The sequence below is a fragment of the Rutilus rutilus genome, assembly GCF_951802725.1.
Source record: "Rutilus rutilus genome assembly, chromosome: 19".
Classification (NCBI taxonomy): domain Eukaryota; kingdom Metazoa; phylum Chordata; class Actinopteri; order Cypriniformes; family Leuciscidae; genus Rutilus; species Rutilus rutilus.
In genome coordinates this window covers 17,797,780-17,823,209 of record NC_140232.1, presented here as the reverse complement: position 1 = coordinate 17,823,209, position 25,430 = coordinate 17,797,780, and the positions used below count along the sequence as shown (strand labels likewise).

Sequence of the window (25,430 nt, the reverse complement as noted above, 5' to 3'; positions counted from 1 at the left end):
TGATCTGGAATCACGTAGTCACCGCAACAATATTAGGCTACTCGGCCTACCTGAATCAATTGAGGGCGGACAGCCCACTTCCTTCTTCGCGGGGCTTCTGATGGAGGTGTTCGGTGAGGGTGTTCTGGGTTCTCTGCCGGATTGTGACATGGCTCATCGTGCTCTCATTGCTAGGCCGAGCCCAGGTCAGCGGCCTCGGCCAGTTATTATACGCCTTCTAAGGTACCAGCAGAAAGTGACTATCATACGTGAAGCTAGAGCTAGAAGGGGAAGGCTTCAGTACCGTGGAACATCTATCGCGATCTATGAGGATTACACTCCCGAAGTAATGGAGCAGCGATTCAAGTATCGTGAAGTTATGTCGGACCTTTATAAACTTGGACTTAAGCCTGCGCTACTGTTTCCTGCAAGACTTTCCATCAATGCGAAGGAGGGAGGTAGGAAAATTTTTCCTCAGCTGATGAAGCCAGAGACTATATATGCAGCATTACTCCTTCCTGCTAATTAACGTAGAACTTACTGCTGTTTTTCCTTACTATGCGTTGCAGTTTTGGGCTTTGTTGTTTTATTTTAATTTGCTACTCAACTGCATAGATATGCCATATTGCTCTTTTTGAAGGCTTGGTTGTTTTTTGATACCGTTTGGACAGCAGTAGTTCTGTCTCGACTTTTCTGCTTTAGCCAAAAATTTTTTTTTTTTTTTTTTTTTTTTTTTTTTGTTCCTGCTGATGGCTGGTTGATAGTCTGAGACCTGATCTGGTTTGTCCTTTTGCTCTGCTTATGAGTAGCTAATGTGAGTTTTTAGTTTGGCACTCCAGAATATAGTAGTCTTTGTCACATACACTACTCATAATTTGTTTAGTTATTAATTTATCTGATGTAGGCTATTCACTGTGAAACCATTAGGAACCGATAAATGATTAAAATAAAGTAAAAATATATATTTTTTTATAGAAAACAATTATTCTTATTTATGTGGGTTTTGGGACTCCCTGAGTCATTTATTCTTTATAGTTATTGCTCAATTATGGATTATTTGTTTTGCTTGTTTAGTCTTTTTTGTTTTATATTTGTCTTTGTTTTTGTTTGTCTAAAATTTGTTAACATTGTTGTCCTCGCCACTGCTCCTTATACCCTATTTGTTATATGCCTACTACTTATTTGTGAGTTATTGATTTAATTAAAGGATTAAAAGTCATTCATCTCAACATCAGGAGCCTTGCTACTAAAATTGATCTTCTCAGGGTATGGGCTGCTTTACATAAACCTAATATAATCACTATTTCTGAATCATGGCTTCATAACAGAATCACTAATGATGAGGTCGGAATTGATAATTATGTTTTATATAGAGCTGATAGGACATCAAGAGGAGGAGGTGTTGCTACTTATGTTGATACAAATCTGGTATCTGAGTGTGTCTCTCCTAATGTTGAGCCTACTAACTTTGAGTGTCTTTTTACTAATATAATTTTTCATGAAAATAAACAGCTTACTATCGGTAATATTTACAGACCTCCCTCTGCTCCCACTGATTCCTTAAATGGTATCTTGGCTACTATTAATTCTCTTGATAGACACAATGAACTGATCATATTAGGTGATTTTAATAATAACTGGTTGGATCGATCTTCCTCAGGTGATAGAAATCTTTTGGGTAGTGTAAGCCTTACTCAGTTAATTAAAGAACCCACGAGAGTTGATGGCCGTTCTTCTACCTTGCTTGATTGGATCCTTGTTTCCAATCCGGATAGGATTATTAAATCGGGTGTTTTATCAGATTGTTTTAGTGACCATTCTATAATATACTGCATTTGGAAAATTAAAATACAGAGTTCCCCCTATAAATATATCACAATAAGGCAATGTAAAAATATTAATGTTGATTATTACATACGTGATCTAGTAGATATTAGATGGGACAGGCTTCAACTAATTCCACTTGTGGAAGAGGCATGGAATTTCTTCTATACTGAAGTTAAAACCGTAATTGATAAACATGCTCCTGTGAGAACGATTAAAGTCAAAGGTAGACATTTACCATGGATAAATTCTAATTTACTCCAACTATTCAAACAAAGGGATAAAGCTTGGGTTAAATATCGTTTATCAAAAGATGAATCGGATGGGATAATATACAGGCAGTTAAGGAATAAATGTAAAACTGAAACTAGGAATGCCAAATCTAATTATTATAGAGACTGCTTTTCTCGTGATTTCAATAATCCTAGGCAATTCTGGAATCACTTAAATAACATTCTTAACAAAAATAAAAAAACTTCTGTGAAACAAATATGCAAGGATAATGACATTTTATCTGATCCTTTGCATATAGCTCATGCCTTTAATCATCATTTTTCGTCTTTATGTAGTTTAAAATCTGTTTGCCCTGATGGTTTGGCATGGTCTTCTTATTCTTCTATGCCTGCTGGTTCTTTTTCATTTAAAAAGATCATGCCTACTGATGTCTTTAATGTATTACAGGACCTTAAATTAAAGTGTAGTATAGGACCAGACGATCTGGAAGCTAAGTTTATCAAAATTGCAGCTCACATATTGATGTTTCCTCTTGCAGATCTTTTTAATCTATCATTAACTACTTGTACTGTGCCACAAATTTGGAAAGCTGCAAGAGTGACACCTCTTTTCAAAGGTGGAGATCAATCTGATGTGAATAATTATCGTCCGATTTCTATTGCTAAAATATTTGAAAAATTAATTTTTAATCAACTAACTGAGTACATTAATAATTATAACATTTTATCTCCACATCAATCTGGCTTTAGATCCAATTTTTCTACTTCAACTGCTCTCTTAAAATTGACAAATGATGTTTTCTCGGGTTTTGATAATGGTCATTTCACTGGAGCTGCTTTTATTGATCTCTCAAAGGCCTTTGATATGGTTGACCATTATCTTCTACTGGATAAGCTTTACTCTATTGGTTTGAATAAACATGCTGTGCTCTGGTTCAACTCTTATTTGCATAATAGACGTCAATGTGTTGTTTACCAAGGATTCCAGTCAGATTATTTAATTGTTGATAAAGGTGTTCCTCAAGGCTCTACTTTAGGCCCCTTACTTTTTTCTATTTTTATCAATGACCTGGCACATGTTTGTTCTCATTGTGAATTAGAGCTTTATGCTGATGACACTGTCATCTATACCTCTGATCGGGATTTGCTGCAAGTTCAAAGAACTCTTCAATCTGACTTTGATAAAGTACAACAGTGGCTGTTCATTAATAAACTTCTGTTGAACATGAAGAAGTCCTGCTGCATGGTGTTTTCCACGATACAAAATCGCCGTTGTGCTTCCTGTTTTGAAATAAAGTTTTTAGATGGGTCCCTTATGCAGATTGTGGAAGAATTTAAATATTTGGGCCTCTGGCTCGATTCCAACCTTACCTTTAAGATACACATTGATAATATCATTAAGAAAGTATATGGATGTCTTAACACTCTGTACAGATCAATTAATTGTTTTTCGACTCAAGTCAGGAAAAAAATTATTTCTCAACTGGTAATACCAATTATTGATTATGCAGACATAGTTTACACTAATACCTTTGAGTCCAATCTTAAACCCCTTAATGTTGTATTCAATTCTCTTTGCAGATTTATATTGAACTGTCCATTTAAAACTCATCATTGTTTTATGTATGATTCACTACACTGGTTGCAACCGAAACCACGTAGGGATTACCACTGGATTCTGTTTATTTTTAAATGTGTTCATTCCATTTGTCCTGCATACCTGAAACAGCACTTAATACCCTATTGCTCAACATACTCACTTAGACACCTCCAATGTTCAACATTTTTTTTGGTACCAAGGTTACTTTCTGTAGCTGGTAGGAGAGCATTCCAATATAAAGCCCCTCATGACTGGAATAACCTTCCTCTTTTTTTGAGGTCTATTTCTAAATTTGGGTTATTCAAATCGTCACTTTTTTCTTTTCTTAAAACTACATGTTCTTGTAATTAGGGACACCAATGGTATGACATATAATTGGTTCATGTAAAAAACATTTAGTAATATGTGTACAATTATGACTTTCTTTGTTATTTTCTTTATCTTGATATTCTTTTACATTTCCATGTGAGATGTGACGTTATCCTGTATGTTACATTTTGTCATAAGGTATCATATTGATAATCGATTTATTATTATTATTATTATTTTTATTATTTTTTATTTTTTTTATTATGTATTCGGTTGATTATTTGTAAATATACTTTAATATGTGTGCTATGTTAATTATGGGTGCAAGGGCAGGTGAGCGCGGTATTGTTTTGTATATATGTTTGTATCTGTGTTTTTTGTATATGTACTGTGTGATTAACCTTTGTGTCTGTACATATGCGCAGGACCCCCTTGAAAATGAGATGATACATCTCAAGGGGTTATCCTGAAATAAATTCAATTCAATTCAATATTATAGTGTTTGAATAATGGCACAGCAATGTCTGTAACTAATTGGACAGAAGAACTGTAAAAATATCAGAAATTCTGTCAGTTCAAAAGTAATAAGGTCAAGTTATTTCACACAAAACAAAGCAGATTATACAGTTCTGGTCATGGATATTAAATTGCTGTTAAGGTGCCCTCTTAAGTTTATTGCTAAAACCGGTGTGTTTACTTCCAGGAGTTGGATAAAGCATGTGGAACTGGCAGTTTTTAACCAGTTAGCAATATTCATCTGATGGTCAGTGAACGGACTGTCAGGCATGTTTGAGGCTAATCTTTTTTGTGTGATAGTGATTTTAATCTTTGTCTTTCAATCTCAGAGCTGAAATGTAATGAAACTGACATGACCATCTTCCTCCCTGATCTCAAACTGAATTAGAAAACTGTGACATTAGCCTGGCAGATTGCATTCTCTTCGGTATAGGCTACAGCATTTATTGTCCTCTTATACTAGACCTAGACATTCTGTCGCTGGTAATTCATACAGAAATAAAATTCCCAGTATTAACCAGGAGTTCCATTCCCTATATATGCATATAAATGGCCGTTTTTATATGCGCTGATGTGTATTGATCATCCAACTATTGTCTTGCGGCGGCTAATAATCCAGTGGCTGAATTAATGGCTGTGCATAGGTTAACCAACAGCCTTGGGAGAAACAACTCAAAACATCTGAGCGATTAATTTAGTCATTTGTCTTCCCCTGCAGGAGCTAATGGACTTGTGTGTGCTGGACATCACAATGAAAGTCTGTATTTATACTGCAAAGGTGGCGAAGCTTTTGTCAGCAGCCTTGCTAAACAATTATACACGCACACAAGGCCATATGATAGCTTTATGTGGGGAATAGACTGAAATTTAAGTCATTATTCACAGATAATCTTCCCCTCCAGTAGGAGGACTGGATCTGCAACCAAATCAACAAGTTAGTGATTTGAACTTGAGAATCTATTCAGTTCAATTCGTGAAATAAATCATTTAGATTGGTTTTGTGATCTTTAGCAGCAGATTAATTCAAAAGAGTTGACTCACATTTTGCTCACAAATTAAACATTGCTACTGCTCCCATGAACTCCTGAGCTGGGTGTCAACATTTTCAGTAAGTAATGGCTTAAGTTTTGGTCTTATTGTATGACTTAAGAAGACTTTTGTGTCCATTGTAAAGCTAAAAGCTTCAGTTTCCATTTAAATGGCATGGAAAAGAGCTACCAATACAATTCTTCTAAATTCTAATGTGGACTACTATTTTGAAAAGGAAGTCTGAACTGTTGTGTAATGACGTAATGTGTGTGAGAACGGAAGGGAAGAGTAAATGAGATGGATGAAGTTTGCTACTCCTTTTTTGTGTGTTCTCTGCTTAATAACTCCTGACTGATACCACAAAATTCACATGAGTTTGAAAGTAAAATTGTTCCGGGGGATCACGGATGTTGATGCAGGAACATGTCATGTTACAGTTTTTCTCAAATGCTTTGGCTCATTTTGTCTTAAAGGAGAACTCCGGTCAATTTTAACATTGAGCTCATTTTTTTGTACATTTGGAGTGCTGTCAATGCCACCTGTTTTCGGTGGAAGGCCATAGTAATCGATTGTCGAGTTCACGCGCATAGGTTTAGTACCTATGATCACGCGCGTGAACTCGACAATCGACTACTGTGGACTTCGACCGAAAACAGGATGTAAACAAAGGTATGAGCGCTGGCTGAATTAACTTCATTTTTATTAATATCTCTAACATCTACTGCAGTCAGATCCACCCGTGTTCACTCGGAAGGAATCACTCACATTTTCTGTGCACTTGTAATGACACTTAAAGGATGTTAAGAGGCTAAAAAGCAGGCTTACTACTTGCCCCATTGAAGTCAATAGGGTGCAAATTTTAAAAATAGAATAACTCGGTGTAGGCAACACCGATTTTTGTCGTTGTTCTCTGTATTGACAGCACTCCAAATGTACAAAAAAATGAGCTCAATGTTAAAATTGACCGGAGTTCTCATTTAACACTAAACTTTAAGTATAATTGTCACAGCTGTTTAATGGGACATCACAACTCTATTGCACCTCTGCAAATTTCATTTTTTGGACTACCTTGTTGTTGACACTGACTGCTTACTATACTGCACAAAATGGCAGTTTATAGATCTGAACTTATTGTTTTGAGAAAATTTTCATTTGAGAATTGAGCAAAAGTGATTGAGGAAAGACTGTAAGTGTACAAGAACAAAAACAAGTTACAAAAATGATACGCTGTCATCATATAAAGCACTGATTAAATCAATGCGTACAGTAAATTCCAGTGAACACAGATGCATTCAGATTCCTTTATCGTTTCTCTTTCCATTACGTGTGTGTGTTGGGAATGTTCTATATAGTGTCATGTCTTCATTTATGCATGTGTTTGTTCTTGGACTGTGCCGGATTTTTTTAATTTTTAATATTAACTATATTTGTTATATATAGCATATTTGTTACTATTTTTATTACAACCACAACAACTCCTTGAATATAGTCATTTTTTGTGTGTATTCCCATTTCAAGTGTGAACATTTGAAGCAAGCTCTTAGACCACTCAGATGAACACCTGATTTTTTTACATTTTTAAATGATTCAAGGAGAGGAGTAGGGTAGTTGACTCAAAAATTCTGTTATTATTCACTCACACTCATGTTTACTCTGTGGAACACAAAAAAATATATAAATTTTGATTTTGAAGAATGTCAGCTATTTTTTCCATACATCAAAAGTCAATGGAACATTCAAAATAAGGCCTAAGCCTTTATTCATTATCAATAAGTGTATAACCAGACTACATCAAATATGATTATGCAAACCACAAACGCCAAACTGACATCAAACCTTAATATTTGATATTGCCACTTAGACCTGCACCAAACCTTAAAAAAACAGCTTGGACCATATTGGTCTTTTCAACAGGGAAATGGCATATAATTATTGATTTTACATCAGTGATCCAGATCGTCTGGACTGATATTGTAGGCTGACATTCATAGTAGTCAAAAGTGGGACTTTTACAGACAGTTCAATAATGTGTAATTAGAGAACGAGGCGACTTTTCTTGGAAATTAGAAAGTGCCTTTTAGACACTGAAATGTAAGATTCCTACAGGTCATTATCCTGTCTAAATGAAAGCCAATGTTTGGGGGCAAATTTGTTTTCATTTGAAATCTTTTTTTTTTTTTTACTAGTGCTGCATTTATGCACGTCATATTTGAAGTGTACTGTAAGTGCTTTGCATTCCTCGCTTTTCAAAAAATACCAGGCGTTGCTTTGACAACAGCGGCTCCCTTAAATTAAGCGGCAATCAAGTCGGATTAACCGAGAACGAAATGCTTTTACCCTTCTCGTTTGCTCTGTGCTCACTCTGTGCATGCTTAATACTGTGGAGAGTTTGAATTCTGTGTGTGTGTGTGTGTGTGTGTGTGTGTGTGTGTGTGTGTGTTGAGAGGTGGCAGGTTGTTCAAGGCTCACTGACAGAGCGCAATAGTCCCCTCCCAAACCACCTACAGACCCCTTTGCCAATGAATGGATAAAGCATGAATCATACTTACAGAGAACATTTTCTCCTTTCTGTTTTCTTGAAGCTTTAAAAATAGCCCAAATTGATTTGTGAATCATCCGACTATGCTTGACTGAGTGTTTTTTCCTGACCAGTGTGATGTAATGGGCCAATTGCTGAGACGTTACACAGTTGGCATTGCTCTGCATGTGGCAAGAGGATGGCGTCATAAAGCCACAGGAGGCTATACAGACCAATGACCCTCTGCGAGATGCTTGTGTGAGCATGTGGCAGAAAATATTTTTGACTGGTTTTGTGGTTGTGTACAAAATATTTCTCTGGTACACATAAATGCTGGACTTAAATGAGAAGTGATGCACTTTTTTGGGCTTAAATTTTTTTCCAGCCATTCACTCCCATTATAAAGCTTGGAAGAGCCAGGACATTTTTAATATAACTCAGATTGTATTTGTCTTAAGGAAGAATGTCATGTACACCTAGGATGACTTGAGGTTGAGTAAATCATGGGCTAATTTTCATTTTTGGGTGAACTAACCCTTTAAACACCATCCCAGCAAGCTTGCATTCACATCTGCCTCCATCCAATCTACAACCAATGATTATGATCTTTTTTAATAATCCAAAAATTGTTTCTCTTCGATATACGTCACAATACAGAACACATGATCGTCTGCTACTTCTGTAACATTAAGAAATTGAGGAGTCTGATGCTTTTAATAGACCGATATACTCTGCCTATATGCACAGAGGTGGTGACAATAAAACTGATTAAATCAGCCTAAAGCCGCAGTCACAGTAGACTTTCATCACACAAATTTCGATGTAATTTGTGCATTTCTATGTAAACATGACTGCAAATCCTACGTCTTCACGTGATACGAATTTGCAAGTCAGCGTTCATCAAACTTTGGAGCACAGTGAAATTTGCTCAAGCTTGTGTTTCCTGTCCTCCTGCATTGCATGCATATGAATGGAAGTCAGAGTGTTGTGTGACTGTCCCTTAAGATTTAAGTTTTCCTGCTTCTCTTAGCAGTCTGTTGGCTTGTTTTAGAGGCACTTTACAGTTGGTCTGGCAGGGAAACCAGCTGCAGTCCTATTTGACTATTTCATCCATTGTTTAAGGCTGTTTATTAGTTGTCTGGTACTGATTTTAGTATTGAGGCATCAGAGTCTGGAGCCAAAATTGGTGTTAGTCCAAACCAAAACAGCTATGCAAACAGACCCATATGGCCTTCCGCTTGTCCTGCTCTCATGTTAGTAGAGTCTTCTTTCCTACAAGAAGGAAGTTCCTGCCACCTATCATTAGGAAAGGGAGAGAAAAATTGACAAACTGAGTAAGAGAGAGGCTGATGAGAGAGTTTGGTAACTTATGACTTATACCACACTGAATCTCCATTAGAATTTTCCCAGCGTCTCTTTACGTTCACGTCACATAACAGCATGAATTCACATTCTATAATAAGCTAAGCTGCACTAACATTCTACTTGGGTGAACTTGACATTAGTGGTTATAAATGCTATGCAGAGTTTGAGTGTGACAGGCAGCTGCACAGGTGAAAATTAACGCTTGATTGGAATTGGAATTCGCATTTATGAGAGCTAAATAATTCAAAGTGCAGGTCTGTTGTACCTTGAAATGCAGCTCACCAGTCCTGCACAGATTATCTAAAAAAAATCTTGAAAAGGGAAATAAAAAGGTCTATTCTTTTCCATTTTTATTCACTGCAAAATAATCATTTTCTTTGTTAGTTTGTCTTGTTTTCCATGTAAAATATGTAAACATCCTTAAACTAAGATACATAACTCAAACTGTTTTTAAAAAAAAAGAAGTTTTTGAAAGAGTCTCTGATGCCCAAGGCAGCATTTATCTGAACAAAATACAGTAAGAACAGCAATAATGTGAATATACTATTATTAATAGCATTATATATATATATATATATATATATATATATATATATATATATATATATATATATATATATATATATATATATATATATATATATATATATATATTTTTTTTTATTCCTGTGATGGCAAAGCTGTATTTTCAACATCATTACTCCAGTCTTCAGTGTCACATGATCCTTCAGAAATCATTCTAGTTTGCTGATTTGTTGCTAAAAAAAACAACTTTTTTTAATATATATATATATTTTTTTATCAATTTTGAAGTGCTGCTGAATATTTTTGTGGAAAGTGTAATACATTTTTGTTTCAGGATACTTTGATGAATAGAATGTTCAAAAGAACAAAGAGCATTTGAGATAGAAGTATTTTTGTAACATTATAAATGATTTGACTGTCAGTTTTGATCAGTTTAATGCATTTAATGGGGATATTAACATGCCTAAGACTTTTGCACAGTACTGTGTATATATAGTTCGACCAGCAGGTCATAGTAGACAGGAGACATCTGTCTTATACCTGTAGTTTTGTGAAAGTTTCATTCTTGTTTAATGTCATTCTCAAGTCACTGCGGGATTCAGGAAGCTGACAGATCTAGCCATAAATTATTTCTAACTGTCAGAAAGAGAACAGACTTCAGAGATCTCCTGAAGCAGGAGGCAGATTACAAAGGCATAAGCCTATTTTGTTAGCGTGCAGACCAGTCAGGTGCTTTGCTCACATACTTATCAGTCTTCTCTTTCTTGCCCACTTTTCATGAGTGCCTTGATACCACAACATATAAGAGATATCAAAGACATCGTATGAAAATATAATGTTTTGTTTTTCCTCTTCCAGGTACAAGGGCTTCATAAAAGACTGCCCGAGTGGTCAGCTTGATGCTGCAGGTTTCCAGAAGATCTACAAGCAGTTCTTCCCCTTTGGCGACCCCACCAAGTTCGCCTCATTTGTCTTCAATGTTTTTGACGAGAACAAGGTGAAGTGCACATCACTGTTTGGTCTTGCACAACAGATTCTTCTTTAGGGTTGGAGACATTCTTTCTATATCTTTTTTTCTTTCTCTGTCTTTTTCTTATGTCCCATTCACACAGACAGTGATTTTATCTCTAAAGGTCACGACTCACGGGTTATTTTTTTTTTTTTTTGATTAATAGTACATGTTTCTGCTGATAGATGCCCTAATGAACTACATAACTGAGCTAAGTTATTAAAAGAATCTGAGCACAAATTAGATATATTGCCAACATCAACAAAAAAATAAAATAATAATAATGATAAATATGTAAATAAAAGAGAAAAGTAATTTAAACAGTATAAAAAAACATTTCCTTGCTGATAAAAATAACCATTCTGGATGGAAAAGCATTTGTGTGCACTTCACAGCAATAATGCACCATATTATGAACATAATGAACAATTATTAATGACGTCAGATCACTATGTTGCTGCATAAATGCCTTTTTTTACAGACTTTCATACACACATAGGAATACATTCACAGTTCCAGCAATGATCAAAATACTGACATGAGTCGACCATGTGAAGAAGACAAGAACAAACTAAAAGTGGTTTATGACTGGATGGTGCTTGTGAGAGTGAACCATCTCTCTGCTCAGATGTTAGTGTCATTTTTAGGTGTGTTTCTGTGTATGAGCTAGGAAAAAAGATATGTGTTAAGTGTGAGATCGGTGTACGTTAGTGTAAAAATGAAACTGGTGCTCTGTTTCAAAACCTAGTGCATCATAGAAGCTCTCGACACGAATGCTGTCCCAAAATGTCGGCAACTTAACGCTGCTTTCTAGATACCCGATTTTAAATGAAATAAGAGAATTATAAACATACATAATTAATTTATTAATATATAAATATTGTTTAAAATATTGAATTAGAATTATTAATATTAAATAATAATATAACAATATAAGATTTTGCTTATTTTTATGTGTATAATTATGTTTCACATCATTTCTGTTGCCTCACTATTGCAATCAGTTGCAAATCGAGTCTCTAATGCAGAGCAGTATTTGCAGTCGATGTCTATGTAGAGTGTTCTACATCAGTCACTTATTAGGTTCGTTGACTGTTAGGATAGGCAGCAGACAGCGAGAGACAACAGGCTTTGCAACAGAACAGTATGAATATGGATGGGAGGTGAAAAGTTAATTATTCCCATTCTCTTGGGAATTGTGCTTGGTTCCCATTATAAATTATTTATTAAATAGCCTCGTTTTGCTATCTGTGCAATCTGTAATGTGATTAGAAGCCAGTTAGCCCAGCCAGATAAGAGTCGTCTGGCAGCAAAACCACTTTCAGAGATCACACACACACAGTCAAACAAGTCCTTAAAGTTAATTTATAGGTTTTGAAAGGTACCGCTGTTGTTAGTGAGACACATTAGCCCTGGCCTTTGCTCTTTTCTAGTGATCTGCACTCTTCTGCAATGCATTTCACCTCAGGTTCACTTTTTCAGCCACCGGCTCATTGTCAGTGTTATGGAGATGGCATGTTAAGAGTTCCAGTAATGTCTTACAGAACAGACTCAGTAGTCTGACTGTAGAGCAGAGGTCAAAGAGGCAAAACCCAGACATTAGTGCTCCAACAGTTTGACAACAGCTTGAGTTTTGTATTTTGAGTGTGTGTTTCTACAAGTTACCAATCTTATTCTATGATATTACATTTACGTTATCCTTTTAAAAATTGTATTATGTCACAGCTGTACGATGTAAAAATGTAGAAATAGAAAATAATTCATGTTTATTTGTTTAACTTATCAGCTTGACATGAGAAATACTCTCTTGTCCTAATTATTTAATTGCTTACACTATCATTCAAAAGTTTGGGTAAGAATGTTTTTTAAGTAATTATTAATACTTTTATTCTGTAAGGATGGATTATATTTATTCAAAGTGAGTGTAAAGATGTTGATAATGTAGATTTCTCTTTCAAATTTGAATAACTTTCTATTCATCAAAGAATCCTGAAAAAATGTATCATGGTTTCCACAAAAATATTAAACAGCACAATTGTTTTTAACATTGATAAGAATCAGGATCTGATCTACATAATCTGAGGAAAGCTAACTCCTCCCAGTCCACTTCATATCAATGAAAGATAAAACACAGGGAAAAATATAAGACAATTTCACACTTTTGAGAGCCCTCCAAAACAAATCAGGCCCTGGTCAAATATCTACTATAAGATAAATTACTATAAGTATTTGTGATGTATGCAAATTGTGTAGTTTCAGCATTTACCAGCAGGGGCTGATGGGGCCACAATGATGAGCCAAACCTCAACACCTTGTATAAGCTGGAACAATAAACTTGACTTGATCCCAACTTTGTGCAGTTTCAAGGAAACACTAAACCATTATGACTACATAACATTTCAGGCAGATCATATAAAATGCAAGTCTGTAGGGATATAATTAATAATGTTTTACGTTGTGGTACACAACTCAGAGCACAATGAAAGCCACCCTTTAAAGTGAGATAAAAGATGGAATGCATGGCTGTCCTCCAAAACGTAGTGCTCAGAATAGTGGAAGCATTGTAAGACATTAACTATTGTTATTGTTCTCCCTGAAAGACTGCATGAGACAATGGAAGCAAATACAGTTCACAAATGGAAGGGGGGCAAGAAAGTTGAGTCACCTAGAGTTTGCCCGAGGCGTATAGGAAATGCAGCAATTTGGTTTAATGAAATTCTGTGGTCTTGGTGAGACAAAAACTGAACCTTTGGCCCTCAAGGCTGTATTTGACTGAAACTTAACACTGCATGTTAGATTCAGCTCTATAGCAGGGACTGGAAAACTCATAAGGTAGAAGTGAAAAATGGATTGAGGTAATACAGAGGAATTCAGTAAGCTTCATATTCCATCAGCGAGCCAGAACATTAGCCACAATGTAGTGAGTTACATAACATAATGATAGCAATTTCAAAATGAACTTATACTCTATTATTATTATTATTATTATTATATTTTTACAATTATTTTCTCTTAATTTTCTCTTTTATTTATTATCTATTATTGTTTATCTTGGCATATAATGTTTATTTTTTATTTTTTATGTTTAATTCCCAAACAAAAGTAAAGTGAAATGGAGGACGGTTGATGCATGTTATCAAGTTGAAATCTTGTTTATAACTTGTTCTTATTAGATAAGGAATAGTTAAGGCAAAATCAAAGACATAATTTCGAACAAAATCAGACCAATTTTCGTTTTGAGAAACTGTTGAGCTGCTTTATAGTAGAAAACGAAGTTGTGCTTCTGATGAAACGAGACACTGACACAGTCTGAAATTATATATTGCAAAAATAAATAAACATAGGAACTAAATGTTGTCTGTCATTGTTAGTGCCTCTTCAGAGGTTCCTTAAGACCACACAGTGCCCAGGCGTGAATAATAACAATTCACACAATAAAGTAAGGTTTGAACAAGCAAGTTGAGAATTTTCACCCCTTGAGGTTTTAAGAATTATTTTGGAAGATTTTAAACCTGTATACTAAATAACATAAAACTGCATTCATTTACCTCTCTTGCACTAGACTAGAGAGGTTTCAATAGACAAATCAGAAAATGTGCCATAACGTATCTGCTGGATATTTGGCAGCAGAATGCATCTTGTAATGACTAGTGGTGCCAGCCTGTAGCCCCAAGGAAGAGCAGGGGGTGGGATAGGAATAGCAGTCCACTGGCCCATTTTAATCTGCCAATCAACTAAGGCTTCTGGGTAACACTTTACAATAAGGTTCTATACTTTAAATTGAGCTGTGCATTAGATATCATGAACAAACCATGAACAAGCATTTGTTCTTTAATTGTTCATTGTTAGTTAATAATGTATAATCTAATGTTAGTGCACACAACATTTAGTGTTAATAATGCTGTATGGTAACAGTTTACAGTAAGGTCCTATTAGTTAATGCATTAACTAATGAGTATTACATTTGTTACAATATTTATTCATCTTTGTTAACATTAACAATGAACAGTATTTTTGATTAACTAGTTCATGTTAGCTCAGGTTCATTAAATAATATTAACAGAAACTTGAAATGTTGGAATTAACATTAACAAAGATTAATAAATGCTTTAGAAGTATTGTTAATTGTTAGGTCATGTTAACTAATATAATTAATTTCGGTTAAATGGAACCTTATTGTAAAGTTTTACTAAATGTATTAGTGGCCTACTTTTAGAAATGAATTTCAACAAAGTTTAATAAAATCGCATGGTGTAAAGTGTTACTGGGTTTTGGGCACCTTGATGACAGGGCAATGAAATATCTTTTTTTTTTTTTCACAGGATGGACGGATTGAGTTCTCAGAGTTCATTCAGGCCCTGTCTGTGACCTCACGCGGGACCTTGGATGAAAAGCTCCGCTGTAAGCAAGTATTTGATTAATAAAAGCCCATTCAAGCGATAATCAGTCAACGACAGAAGCAGTGAAATACCTTTGTGAGATGTGTCATAAAACAGGAAGCAGTCTTAAAATACTAAATCCCTGTAATGAATTTAATACATTCATTTATCGCTCTAGATAACATACAGTGGCCCCAAAACATATTTGGACACAAGTTCCACTTAAAAAATCCATGCACTTCATTAAATAAAATATTAAACCAAGTGGCTTTTCCATACAAATGATGCTGGAGCTTTTTATTAGCAATTCTTTATCATATCATTTTTTTTACATTATATCATATTGTCATGGTTATGTTATGTTTCATTGTATTTTTGTTTATGTTCCTTTGTTTCCTTTCAGTTTAGTTCCCATTTCCATAGTTACTAAATTCTCCCTGTTTGTCACATAGGTTACTGATTCCCACCTGTGTCTTGTTTAGTTCTCTGTGAATAAGTACTCACTTTTTTGTTCAGACCTCTGTTGTTTCTCGTCATGTTTTAGTGTGGTTAGCGTGATTATTCTTTGGTTATTAAAGTATCTCATCATGCATCTCTTATCTACCACCATACTTGTGACAGAAAAACTAATCCTCAAAATGTGTAAACTTGAAATGGACTGCTACTCACAGAACGGCCGCTCGCTTGAGGAGTATGTGGAGGAGTTCCTAGAACATTATCACGATGCATGCTGGGACAATGAGACTTTGAAACAGCTCTTCTGGAACAGAATGGATGGCATCATCTGGCAGAAGCTGCTGTTGAAGGAGGATCATCTTCCTTTCATCGAGTTCATCGATTATGCCTTGTGGGTTGCGGATCTTCCCTCACCCTGGGAGTCATTGAGGAAGACACCACCATCAACTCCGACTTTCTAGGACTCTCAAGACAATGCCCATGCTCCCACAGAATCAGAGCCCAAGCCTGTGTCCGCTGCATACCACATCTAATAAATACATTATGCGTAACCTAAAAACTATATAACCCAGTCCCACCCAATGTCCTAACCACCCAATTGTCGCAATCCTCACCGCTGGCTCCATCAAATTCCCTTGACTTACCTGCCCCGCTGGTGCCTTTCAGCTCCTCGGCTACGCCCACGCCGCGCAGCCACGCCAGCTTGTAGGGTCCACCTCAGACCCCCACAACACCAGTGCGACACTGTGAAACAGATCCCCTGGCTTCACCTTGGACCTCCAGTCCCATTACTCCACCTCAGTCTGTCAGCCCTTAGTCTTCAATTATACGCTCCTATAGCTGCGCCTCAGCCCTCCACCCCTTCGGCTCCACCGGGTTCCTCCTTCCCTCAGGTTCCTGTTTGGTCCTCACTCTCTCCAGTGCCACTCCGTTCTGCCAGGCCCTTGCCTCGTTCCCTCAAGCCAGCGGCATTGCCTAGAACTTCTGGTTAGCTCCGCCTCTGTTGATCTGCTCCAAAGCTCCTCCCAAGAGGTCTGTCATGGCTCTGCATTGGCTTCTCCCGCCTTCATCTCCACCATGGGGTTTTCCACACTAAGCTCTTCCATTTCCGGGCTCTTCACCAGTTCCTCGCCCATCTCCAAGAACCCCTCCCTCCCCTCACTCTTGTTAATGGCGCATGGACGTTGCAGTCATGCCATGTTTCATTGAGTCCCCTCACAGACAACTGCTGCACACATAGAAAAGTCCAGGCCCAGGACAGAATGAGGCGAGAGAAAAGGAGACGGAAGTATGAGGAGCAACAGAGTTGAGAGAGGGGAAAAAAACACACAAAAAAAAAACACTGGCGCTCGGTCCTCAACCAGTCAAGAGACTCTCACTTGCAATGCTATGCTATGGTACTGGACGTTCCTCGTGGACGGCTCAACACTCCTCCGGCTCCTGGTGGCCGGCGATGGCTCCTCCGCTACAGCGGCCCGACAGCAAGCTCGCTCCTCGTTCCCTCGATCTGCTTGCTCCTCCCCATCATGGCAGACGGCAGCAGGCCTGGCCTCCGGAGAACGGCGGCAACTTCTCCATCCCCTCACGGACGGCAACCACCCCACCTCGACCCAGAAAGAGTTCTCCAAGTTTTTTGTCTTAGCAAAATATCTATTGTAAATACAAGGAATGCAAGAAGTGCTGCACGGGGTGTAACTTCTGTATATCGGTGCTCTTTGGGTGTAGGGATGGTTTCACTCATAAGAAAAAACAATCCAAGGCACTCAAATATTAGTTTTTATAAAAATATAAAAATATAAAAATAGTATTTCATGGCTAAAATGCGATGACCATGCGATACAGGACAAACAGAAGAGAGAAAGTTTAAATATTATAAAGAAAATATATCTCACCAATAACATGACTAAACCAAGCAATATAGATATAAAATAAAATAAAAGGTTGAAGTGTCTGAATACCTTTGTGGCCACACTTTTACACACTGGTTGGGTACTGCCCTCTTTCTCTGTTGACTCTTCACCCCAGGCATTGACCTGTGTTTGCACTCTGCATGAGTCGTAGGATTGTCTCTTTGCAGGACTCTTTGTTGTAGATGAGTGGAATGAAAAAGTGCTGTATGGGTGGGACGTCCCAGAGTCCTGGAGTGAAGAGAAAGCCATAGATGGCGAGATGAAAGAGTCTCTCCTCACTGCTGTAATTGCTGTGCAATGATTTGGCTCATACAAAGCATGCCTTCATCACTCAATCCTGCATCCATTATTCATTGCAGTGCTGATAAGCTTACATGTCTGCACTCTGATAACATTGCTCTTCAATTCATAATCAAAACTCAAAAAGTCCAACAAGATGCCCGTTGGTGCTTTTTCAGGGTTTTCTATGTTGAATGAAATGTATTATTGCAAATGTAAACATGACCACTCTCTGTACAGTACACCTCATGTTTTTTTTTGTTTTTTTGGGGGGGGACACAAATCCCACATTTTATTCTGAAGATTATTATATACATTATTTTAGATAGCCTCTAAAATAAAATCAGCATAGCATGAAAAAACCTGTGCTTTTTATGCTTTGCCATTTTCATTCATTTAAAAAAAAATTTGTTTAGCTTTAATTTGTTTTAATTCAGTTTTAATATATGTATTTTTAGTAATTAAACTTATTCTACTTCAGTTCTATTTTTCATTTAAGTTTTTCATCTAATATAGTTCATTTCAGCTTTATTTCGATTAACGAATTAAAAAAATATATAGTTTTAACAATAACATCACTGGTCTGTATTGCTTCTTAAATTGGTGATTTTTATGTAAAGGTTAAATACCAACCATTTGTTGAAAGAAAAAAATGTGGATGAATGTATATTTGCACTATATTTACGAAAAGTGCTATAATATTTCTACACACACTCACCATGATTCTTGTTACATGCTTTAGGGGCCTTCAAGCTCTATGATCTTGATAACGATGGATTTATCACACGTGATGAAATGCTCAATATCGTGGACGCCATCTATCAGATGGTGGTAAGTCACCATTTATTTCAGCTGTAATTACAATCGGATCATATGGCATTCGTTTAATGAGAGAAACATCTCTCAGATGTCTTATATATTAATTACATTTGTTTTAGGGAAACACAGTGGACCTTCCAGAAGAAGAAAACACGCCAGAAAAGAGGGTGGATCGCATTTTTGCCATGATGGATAAGGTAAGGATATGTTCATTTTTGTTTTGACTGCAATCTCACCGATCAAGTTAATAATCCAAACCAAAAATTTATGTTATTATGCAGGGGACTGTTCATTATATTTAATTCATGGATTTGTTTAAAGAAATTACTTTAAACAATTTGGATTGTCCAACCAAAAATACAATTCTGTCATCATGTACATCAAAACCTGTATGACTTTCTTCTGAGGAACATAAAATGAATTATATTGAAAGAATGTTGGTAACTAAACAATTTCGGTTGTCACTGACTTCCATTGTATGGACAAAAAATACAATGAAAGTCAATGGAAACCAAAAGTGTTTGGTTATAAACGTTCTTCAAAATATTTTCTATTGTGTTCAGCAGAAGAAAGAAAGAAATGCATAAAAGTTTGCAATGCCTTGAGGGTGAGTACATGATGACATAATTTTCATTTGTGGGTTGACTATCCCTTTAGAACTAAGGATTTTTATGCAGTCGAGCACAACAGTATTAGCAATCAACCATCACCAAACCCTCTGATTCAGTTTACTAACCGCATCCTCATCATTAATCCAGTGCAGGACAGAACAAGGATACAGTAGGGAATACGAGCTCATTTCTGTGGTAAAGCTAGCGTCACTAATGCTGCCCTCGGGTCTATAAACGCCAGTGTGGCATGCGCTACCGCTATCATTGGAGCCTAGCATAAATGCCAGCTCAAGCCCACTTCAAGTTCTGAAAGATGACATCAGGACTTGCTAGGGAATGTTCACAGAGATTGTATGCTCTCACCATAGCAATCTCAGATCAGAATGAGTGCGGTTACTCTCCGGAGTTAGATAATTGCTAATGCTTCTTCAAACAAGTACCACACTGAGCCACATAAGGTGAAAAAAGCGTTTCCATTGCCTACTCTGCTATGAACGTTTCCTCAGTGGATCAGCCTGTTAGCACTTGCCCCCTGCTGGGCATGGGAAGCAACTTAAAAGTGAGTTTTTTCCTCATGCATAATTTAAAAACCTCATGGCTGTTTTTTTATCCTCTAGTTTGTAAACAGATACAACCTTCAAGTCTATTCCACATTATTTTAAAACCTCCATGCATCTGCATAAAACCACAAACAGCCTTAAAATAACACATCTAGTTGTTTGTACTCAACATTTGGGACAGCTGTGATTCTAAACAATGTTTGCTTGTTTACCCAGAATGCTGATGGGAAGCTGACCCTACAGGAGTTCCAAGAGGGATCAAAGGCAGATCCCTCGATTGTACAAGCTCTGTCACTCTATGATGGCCTGGTATAGTAGCAGCTTGCCTTAAGGATACAGGTGTGTTGTGCTGACTAGAAATGTATTCTGTTGGTTTTATTAAATCCTGACTACATCCCGGTTTCACGTTATAACTGATTTTAGTGTACTTTCATATTCATAATCATTGGCATTTACTGATGACAATGTAAAGATAAGACTCACACATTCAAAATACAGGGCATTTGTCCAAATTTGATGCTTAAATTAGTTATTTAGGAGCATCTGCCACTGAGTGCCTAGAAAAGCATTTAGAAAGAGATATAATATTGAAATCGGGTGATTGTTTTTAGATTTAGGACGTCCGTTTTATGTTCTAGAGCTTTATAGCCTTTGCTAAATGACAGATGACTTCAGTTAAGGCAGTAATTGGTTGAATGACACTATCGTTGTTATTTATGTGTTTCTGGCATCAAGGTCTAGCCTGACTACGTCAGACTTCCTACTTCCGCTAATTTCATTTCGCTCCTGTAGTCAGTCTGAGATAGCAGCCTATCTTTCAGTTTTCCACCGGCCTGAAAACAGCCGGGCCAATAAACGAACAGAGGGCGGGCTGAGAGCCGTGACGTAGACGCTGATTGTACCGTGGATGCGTAGATTTTCTTCACATAATCTGCAAAAGTCGTTCACAGCCATGTTCACTCCGGTATTTCGCTCGATGGTTTAGTTTTTGCATCATACATGTGTTTACAGTGGAAGTTAGATGCGGCTGAGCATGCGCATAACACACGCCATAACCAAACGTTATGTGATTGGCTTACGGGAACCAATGATTTTAAACTTCAGACAAGCGCCCCCCGCGAGAGAGAAAACACTTCTCTATTATGCTATTCCAGACTCTGTCTACGAAGCAAAGTGAAGTAGCAGAGTCTGGTATTACCAGGCTAATCAAGGTCAGCTGTGCGTCCATTTAATGGCCTTATCTTACCTCATGGAATTCATATTGCCACCTTTTTTTGTACATAAACACCTACAAGAACAGCATTGAGGCAGATGTTGCAATCTTTCAGAGTTGAATTTAATTCCTGAATCTCAACTGAATTCGAGTTGAGATAACAAAAGGCATGCACAATTATAATCGGGATTTAAGTTGAATAAAAAATTCAAATGAAATCAAAATTAAGAAATGAAATGAAATTCATGTTTTTAATTAATATTATATTTACATTTATATTTCTTATCTTTATGCCATACTTAACTCGTACAGAATTGTATATTATTATATTATATTATATTATATTATGTTATGTTATATTATATTATATATTATATTATATTATATTATATTATATTATATTATATTATATTATATTATATTATATTATATTATGTTATATTATATTATATTATATTATATTATATTATATACATTTAGACTTCTTATATTGGTTCTTTGATTGAATACATAACAAAATTTAATTGTGTTATTATTTTATATTTATTAGGATTAAATGGACCTATATAATGATTAGATTCAAAATTAAAATGGTGTGTATTTTGTGGTGCCTTATGCAAAAACATGCAAAACTTATGCAAAACTTATGCAAAACTTATGCAAAACTTATGCAAAACTTATGCAAAACTTATGCAAAAATGTAAATTGTTTTGACACTATTGAAATTTTAGAGATATTAAGAAGAATATGCTGTATGTCTTACAAGTTGAGAAAAAAAAATTATATTCTATATGACGGGATAAATCATCAATGATGTAATTATTTATTCTTTATTATTTGTGTTGGACTTATGAAATTTCTGTATTGTGGTTAGTTTTTTAGAATTGCAATTAAGTAAATTCCTCTTCCTTTTAAATTCCATTTTGAACATCCTGTTGTTAAAAAGGACCAATTCAATTCAAATATCAGCTCATAAACAGAAACTGAGCCATTTCTCGAATAAAATTACCCAACCTGCTGTGAGCATTTTTTTCATGGTTGCTGTACAGGTACTGCAAAGGAGCCCGTGTGGTGCCATTCCAAAATGCCATGCAAGGAGATGAGTCTTCTTCATTTGAACTCTCATTCTGGACGCTTAAGACTGAGAAGTACTGGAGAGAAGAGTTCATCCTTATCTTCTCACAACAACAAACCACATTTCGGCATACAATAATGACAGAAAAGAAGAAACTGTCATCCTGAAACGTGAGTGTGTGTGTGTGTGTGTGTGTGTGTGTGTGTGTGTGTGTGTGTGTGTGTGTGTGTGTGTGTGTGTGTGTGTGTGTGTGTGTGTGTGTGTGTGTGTGAATGCTATACTGCAGGTTTCCATGGGATTTCCACAATGCTTGTTTTCTGCTGAACAAACACACTGGAGACTATATGGATGGCACTGATTGTTATAGAAAAGCACGCTGACGAACCTAAATTATAGATGTAAATATGTGTAAACATTTCATATTTTTTAATCATACTTCGCTGATATATTGTGGACGTGGCTCTTCATGTATAATTTAAGAAACTGCTGATATTTTATTTATTTCTTGTTTGCCTTGAAGTGTATGGATTGCAGCTGTTACAAGCCTCAACATTTTTAAAAGCCTCTTGGAATGAAAGACTTTAATCCTTTTTTCTTTTTCTTTGGAACTATGAATGTGAAAGGGATTCATCTATTATATTTGCGTTATGCAGCTCCCATTGTGAATAGTGTGCTGCTCATCCGTTGCTGGCAAAACTCATTGCGAAGTCCTCAAGCTACTTCCTAAGCAAGGCACTGTAACCAAGCAACATGCTACACTGTTATTCCTGTACAGTTGCACCTCAGAACTGATGTAAGTACCTCTGTAATGGAGAAGCAAACAGTCCAGCATCTGCTAGTTTAAACTACACCTCTGTCTTTGTCTTTTCCTGTGTCGTTTCCCTGTCAAACAAAGCCACAGACTTGAACCATGACATTCTCCTCTCAAAGCAAGTAATTCGGTATGTGCTGGGCGGGTTTGAGTGGGACTCATGCTTTTATCAGTCGCTCTCTGGCTGATGATTAAATTTGAGTCACTGCATAATTGCCTCTAATTTTATTTGCCGTTGGTAAGTAAGATGAAGGTTTTAATATCTGATGTTTCCCTTTTGATATTTCAATAATGGCTGCTTCCATTCTCATCACTGTATGGTATGTGTAGAATTGTTGAGCTCACAATCGGACAGTATTCCAAAGGTGCATAGACCTTGTATTCCATCAGCACAATGGATTCGCTGGCACTCTTTCAAAAGAATTTGCTGTGGTCAATGAATCCCTGATGTAATTAAGTCTGTCACCCAAAAGTGAAGTATAAATCAAATTCACCATACAAAACACATAAAATAGAGTGCCAGTCTCTGCATATACCAGTCTTAGAGAATCGAATCACAAAAGCATTGCACTTGCTCATTTACTTCTATACTGGTACAGTTATATTGCATTTAATACACTGCCTTACATTTTACATATTGTTTTCTTGCAGCCTTATGTTAAGCGGCTTTAAATGACTTCTTTTCACATCAGCCTACACTCCTCACCCCATAAATGACAAAGCAAAAAACAGATGTGACAACTTTTCAAATTTATTAAAAAGGAAAAACTAAAATGAATACATTGCATAAGTATTTGTACCCTTAACTTAACTGAAGCATTTTTAGGTATGATGTGACAAGCTTTGCTCATCTGCATTTGGAGATGTTCTGCCATTCTTTTCTGCAGATCCTCTCAAGCCCTCTCAGGTTGGATGGGGAACATCGGTGGACAGCCATTTTCAGGTTTCTCCAGAGATGTTTGATTGGCTTCAAGCCCATGCTCTGTCCATAAGCCACTCTTGCATTGTCTTAGCTGTGTGCTTAGGGTTCCATTTGGAAGTTGGACCCTCTGCCCTGTCCAAGGTTCTGAATGCTCTGGACTAGGTTTTCATTAAAAAAAGTGCAAATTCCAAGTGGGTTTTCATGTGTCTACACTGAGGAGAGGCTTGAGCCTGGCCACTCATAAAGCCCAGAACAGTAGAGTGTTGCAGTGATGTTTGTCCTTCTGTAAGTTTCTCTGATCTCCATATATGTTCATAAAGCTCCACCAGAGTGACCATCAGCTTCTTGGTCACCATTCTAACAAAAACCCTTCTCCATCAATTGCTTAGTTTGGCCAGAAGGCCAGCACTAGGAAGACTCCTTGTTCCAAATTTCTTCCATTAAGAATTAAAGGCTACATGCTTTTTTTGTAGTTTTCCCCAGATCTCTGTCTTGTCACAATCCTGTCTCTGAGCTCAACAGGCAGTTCTTTTGACTTCATGGCTTGGTTTTTGCTCTGATATGCATTCAGCTGTTTGACCTTTTTTGAGAGGTGTGTGCCTTTCCAAATCATGTCCATTTAATTAAAACCTCTTAAAGATGAACCTGCGAAATTGGAATACTCCTTATCTAAATGTAAGCATACTTAAGCAATTTTGTCAATTTTTTATTTTAGTTACCACAAATCTTTTTTTTTTTAGCTTTGTAATTATGGTAGAGTGTAAAGATTGATGTGACAAAAGTAATTTAAAGCAGTTTAGCATTAGGCAGCAACATAATGTGAAAAAAAAGGAAGGGATATGAATACTTCTGCAAGGTACTATATATTAAAATGGCTTAAAACTTGTTTAATCACTAGAGCAATTAAATTTATTCTATTGACAGCCACAAATTTTTACAGAAAGGGAAAAAACTAAAATGACATCATAGAAAATTCTTCATCTATCATATCACTCACAGAAGGGAACAGACAGATGGTAAGGTGAAAACTGTTTGAGCAGAGTGATGGGACAACAACGGGAACTTAATGCACGTTATCAAGGAACTCTTCTACAAAGTCCTCGATCGGCCGACCATCTTGAAAGAGGGTGAGAAGAAAGTTAACTGGGTTTACTAGGAGGATGTCCATCCTGTGCTTTGTGGTCTGGTCTTGTCACTCACAGAACAGAACAGAACAGACAGATGGTAAGGTGAAAATGTTTGAGCAGAGTGATGGGCCAACAGCGGGAACCAGACGATGGTGACTTGAATATTGATGGAGACTTAGCTGGTGATGACTGTAGTGGATTCCTCTGTGCAGGATGAGCACGATGACTAGAGATCGGGATGACGGACAGGAGACAGATGGAAGATGGGAGACTTGACGATCTCAGATGAGTGTTCAGGTAAGTCTGACTGTTTACGTAGCAGTTACGTTCGTAGTAACGTTGACGAGACCAGACCCTGATG

At 36.6% G+C, this 25,430-nt stretch overlaps 1 protein-coding gene across 2 annotated transcripts in view; it reads left to right on the top strand.

Annotated features, from left to right (window-relative positions):
* Nucleotides 1–23,767, top strand: part of ncs1b (neuronal calcium sensor 1b) — a 46,327-nt gene extending 22,560 nt beyond the window's left edge. Inside the window, exons 3-8 of one of the 2 annotated variants that reach the window (XM_084390371.1) lie at nucleotides 10,757–10,895; nucleotides 15,230–15,308; nucleotides 18,674–18,762; nucleotides 18,870–18,947; nucleotides 20,138–20,260; nucleotides 22,184–23,767. In XM_084390371.1, the coding sequence (XP_084246497.1) occupies nucleotides 10,757–10,895; nucleotides 15,230–15,308; nucleotides 18,674–18,762; nucleotides 18,870–18,947; nucleotides 20,138–20,236 (484 nt within the window). In that variant the 3' untranslated portion in view covers nucleotides 20,237–20,260; nucleotides 22,184–23,767. The remainder of the gene's footprint in view (nucleotides 1–10,756; nucleotides 10,896–15,229; nucleotides 15,309–18,673; nucleotides 18,763–18,869; nucleotides 18,948–20,137; nucleotides 20,261–22,183) is intronic. The other variant, XM_084390372.1, reaches the window with a different exon arrangement.
* Nucleotides 23,768–25,430: the final 1,663 nt, after the last annotated feature.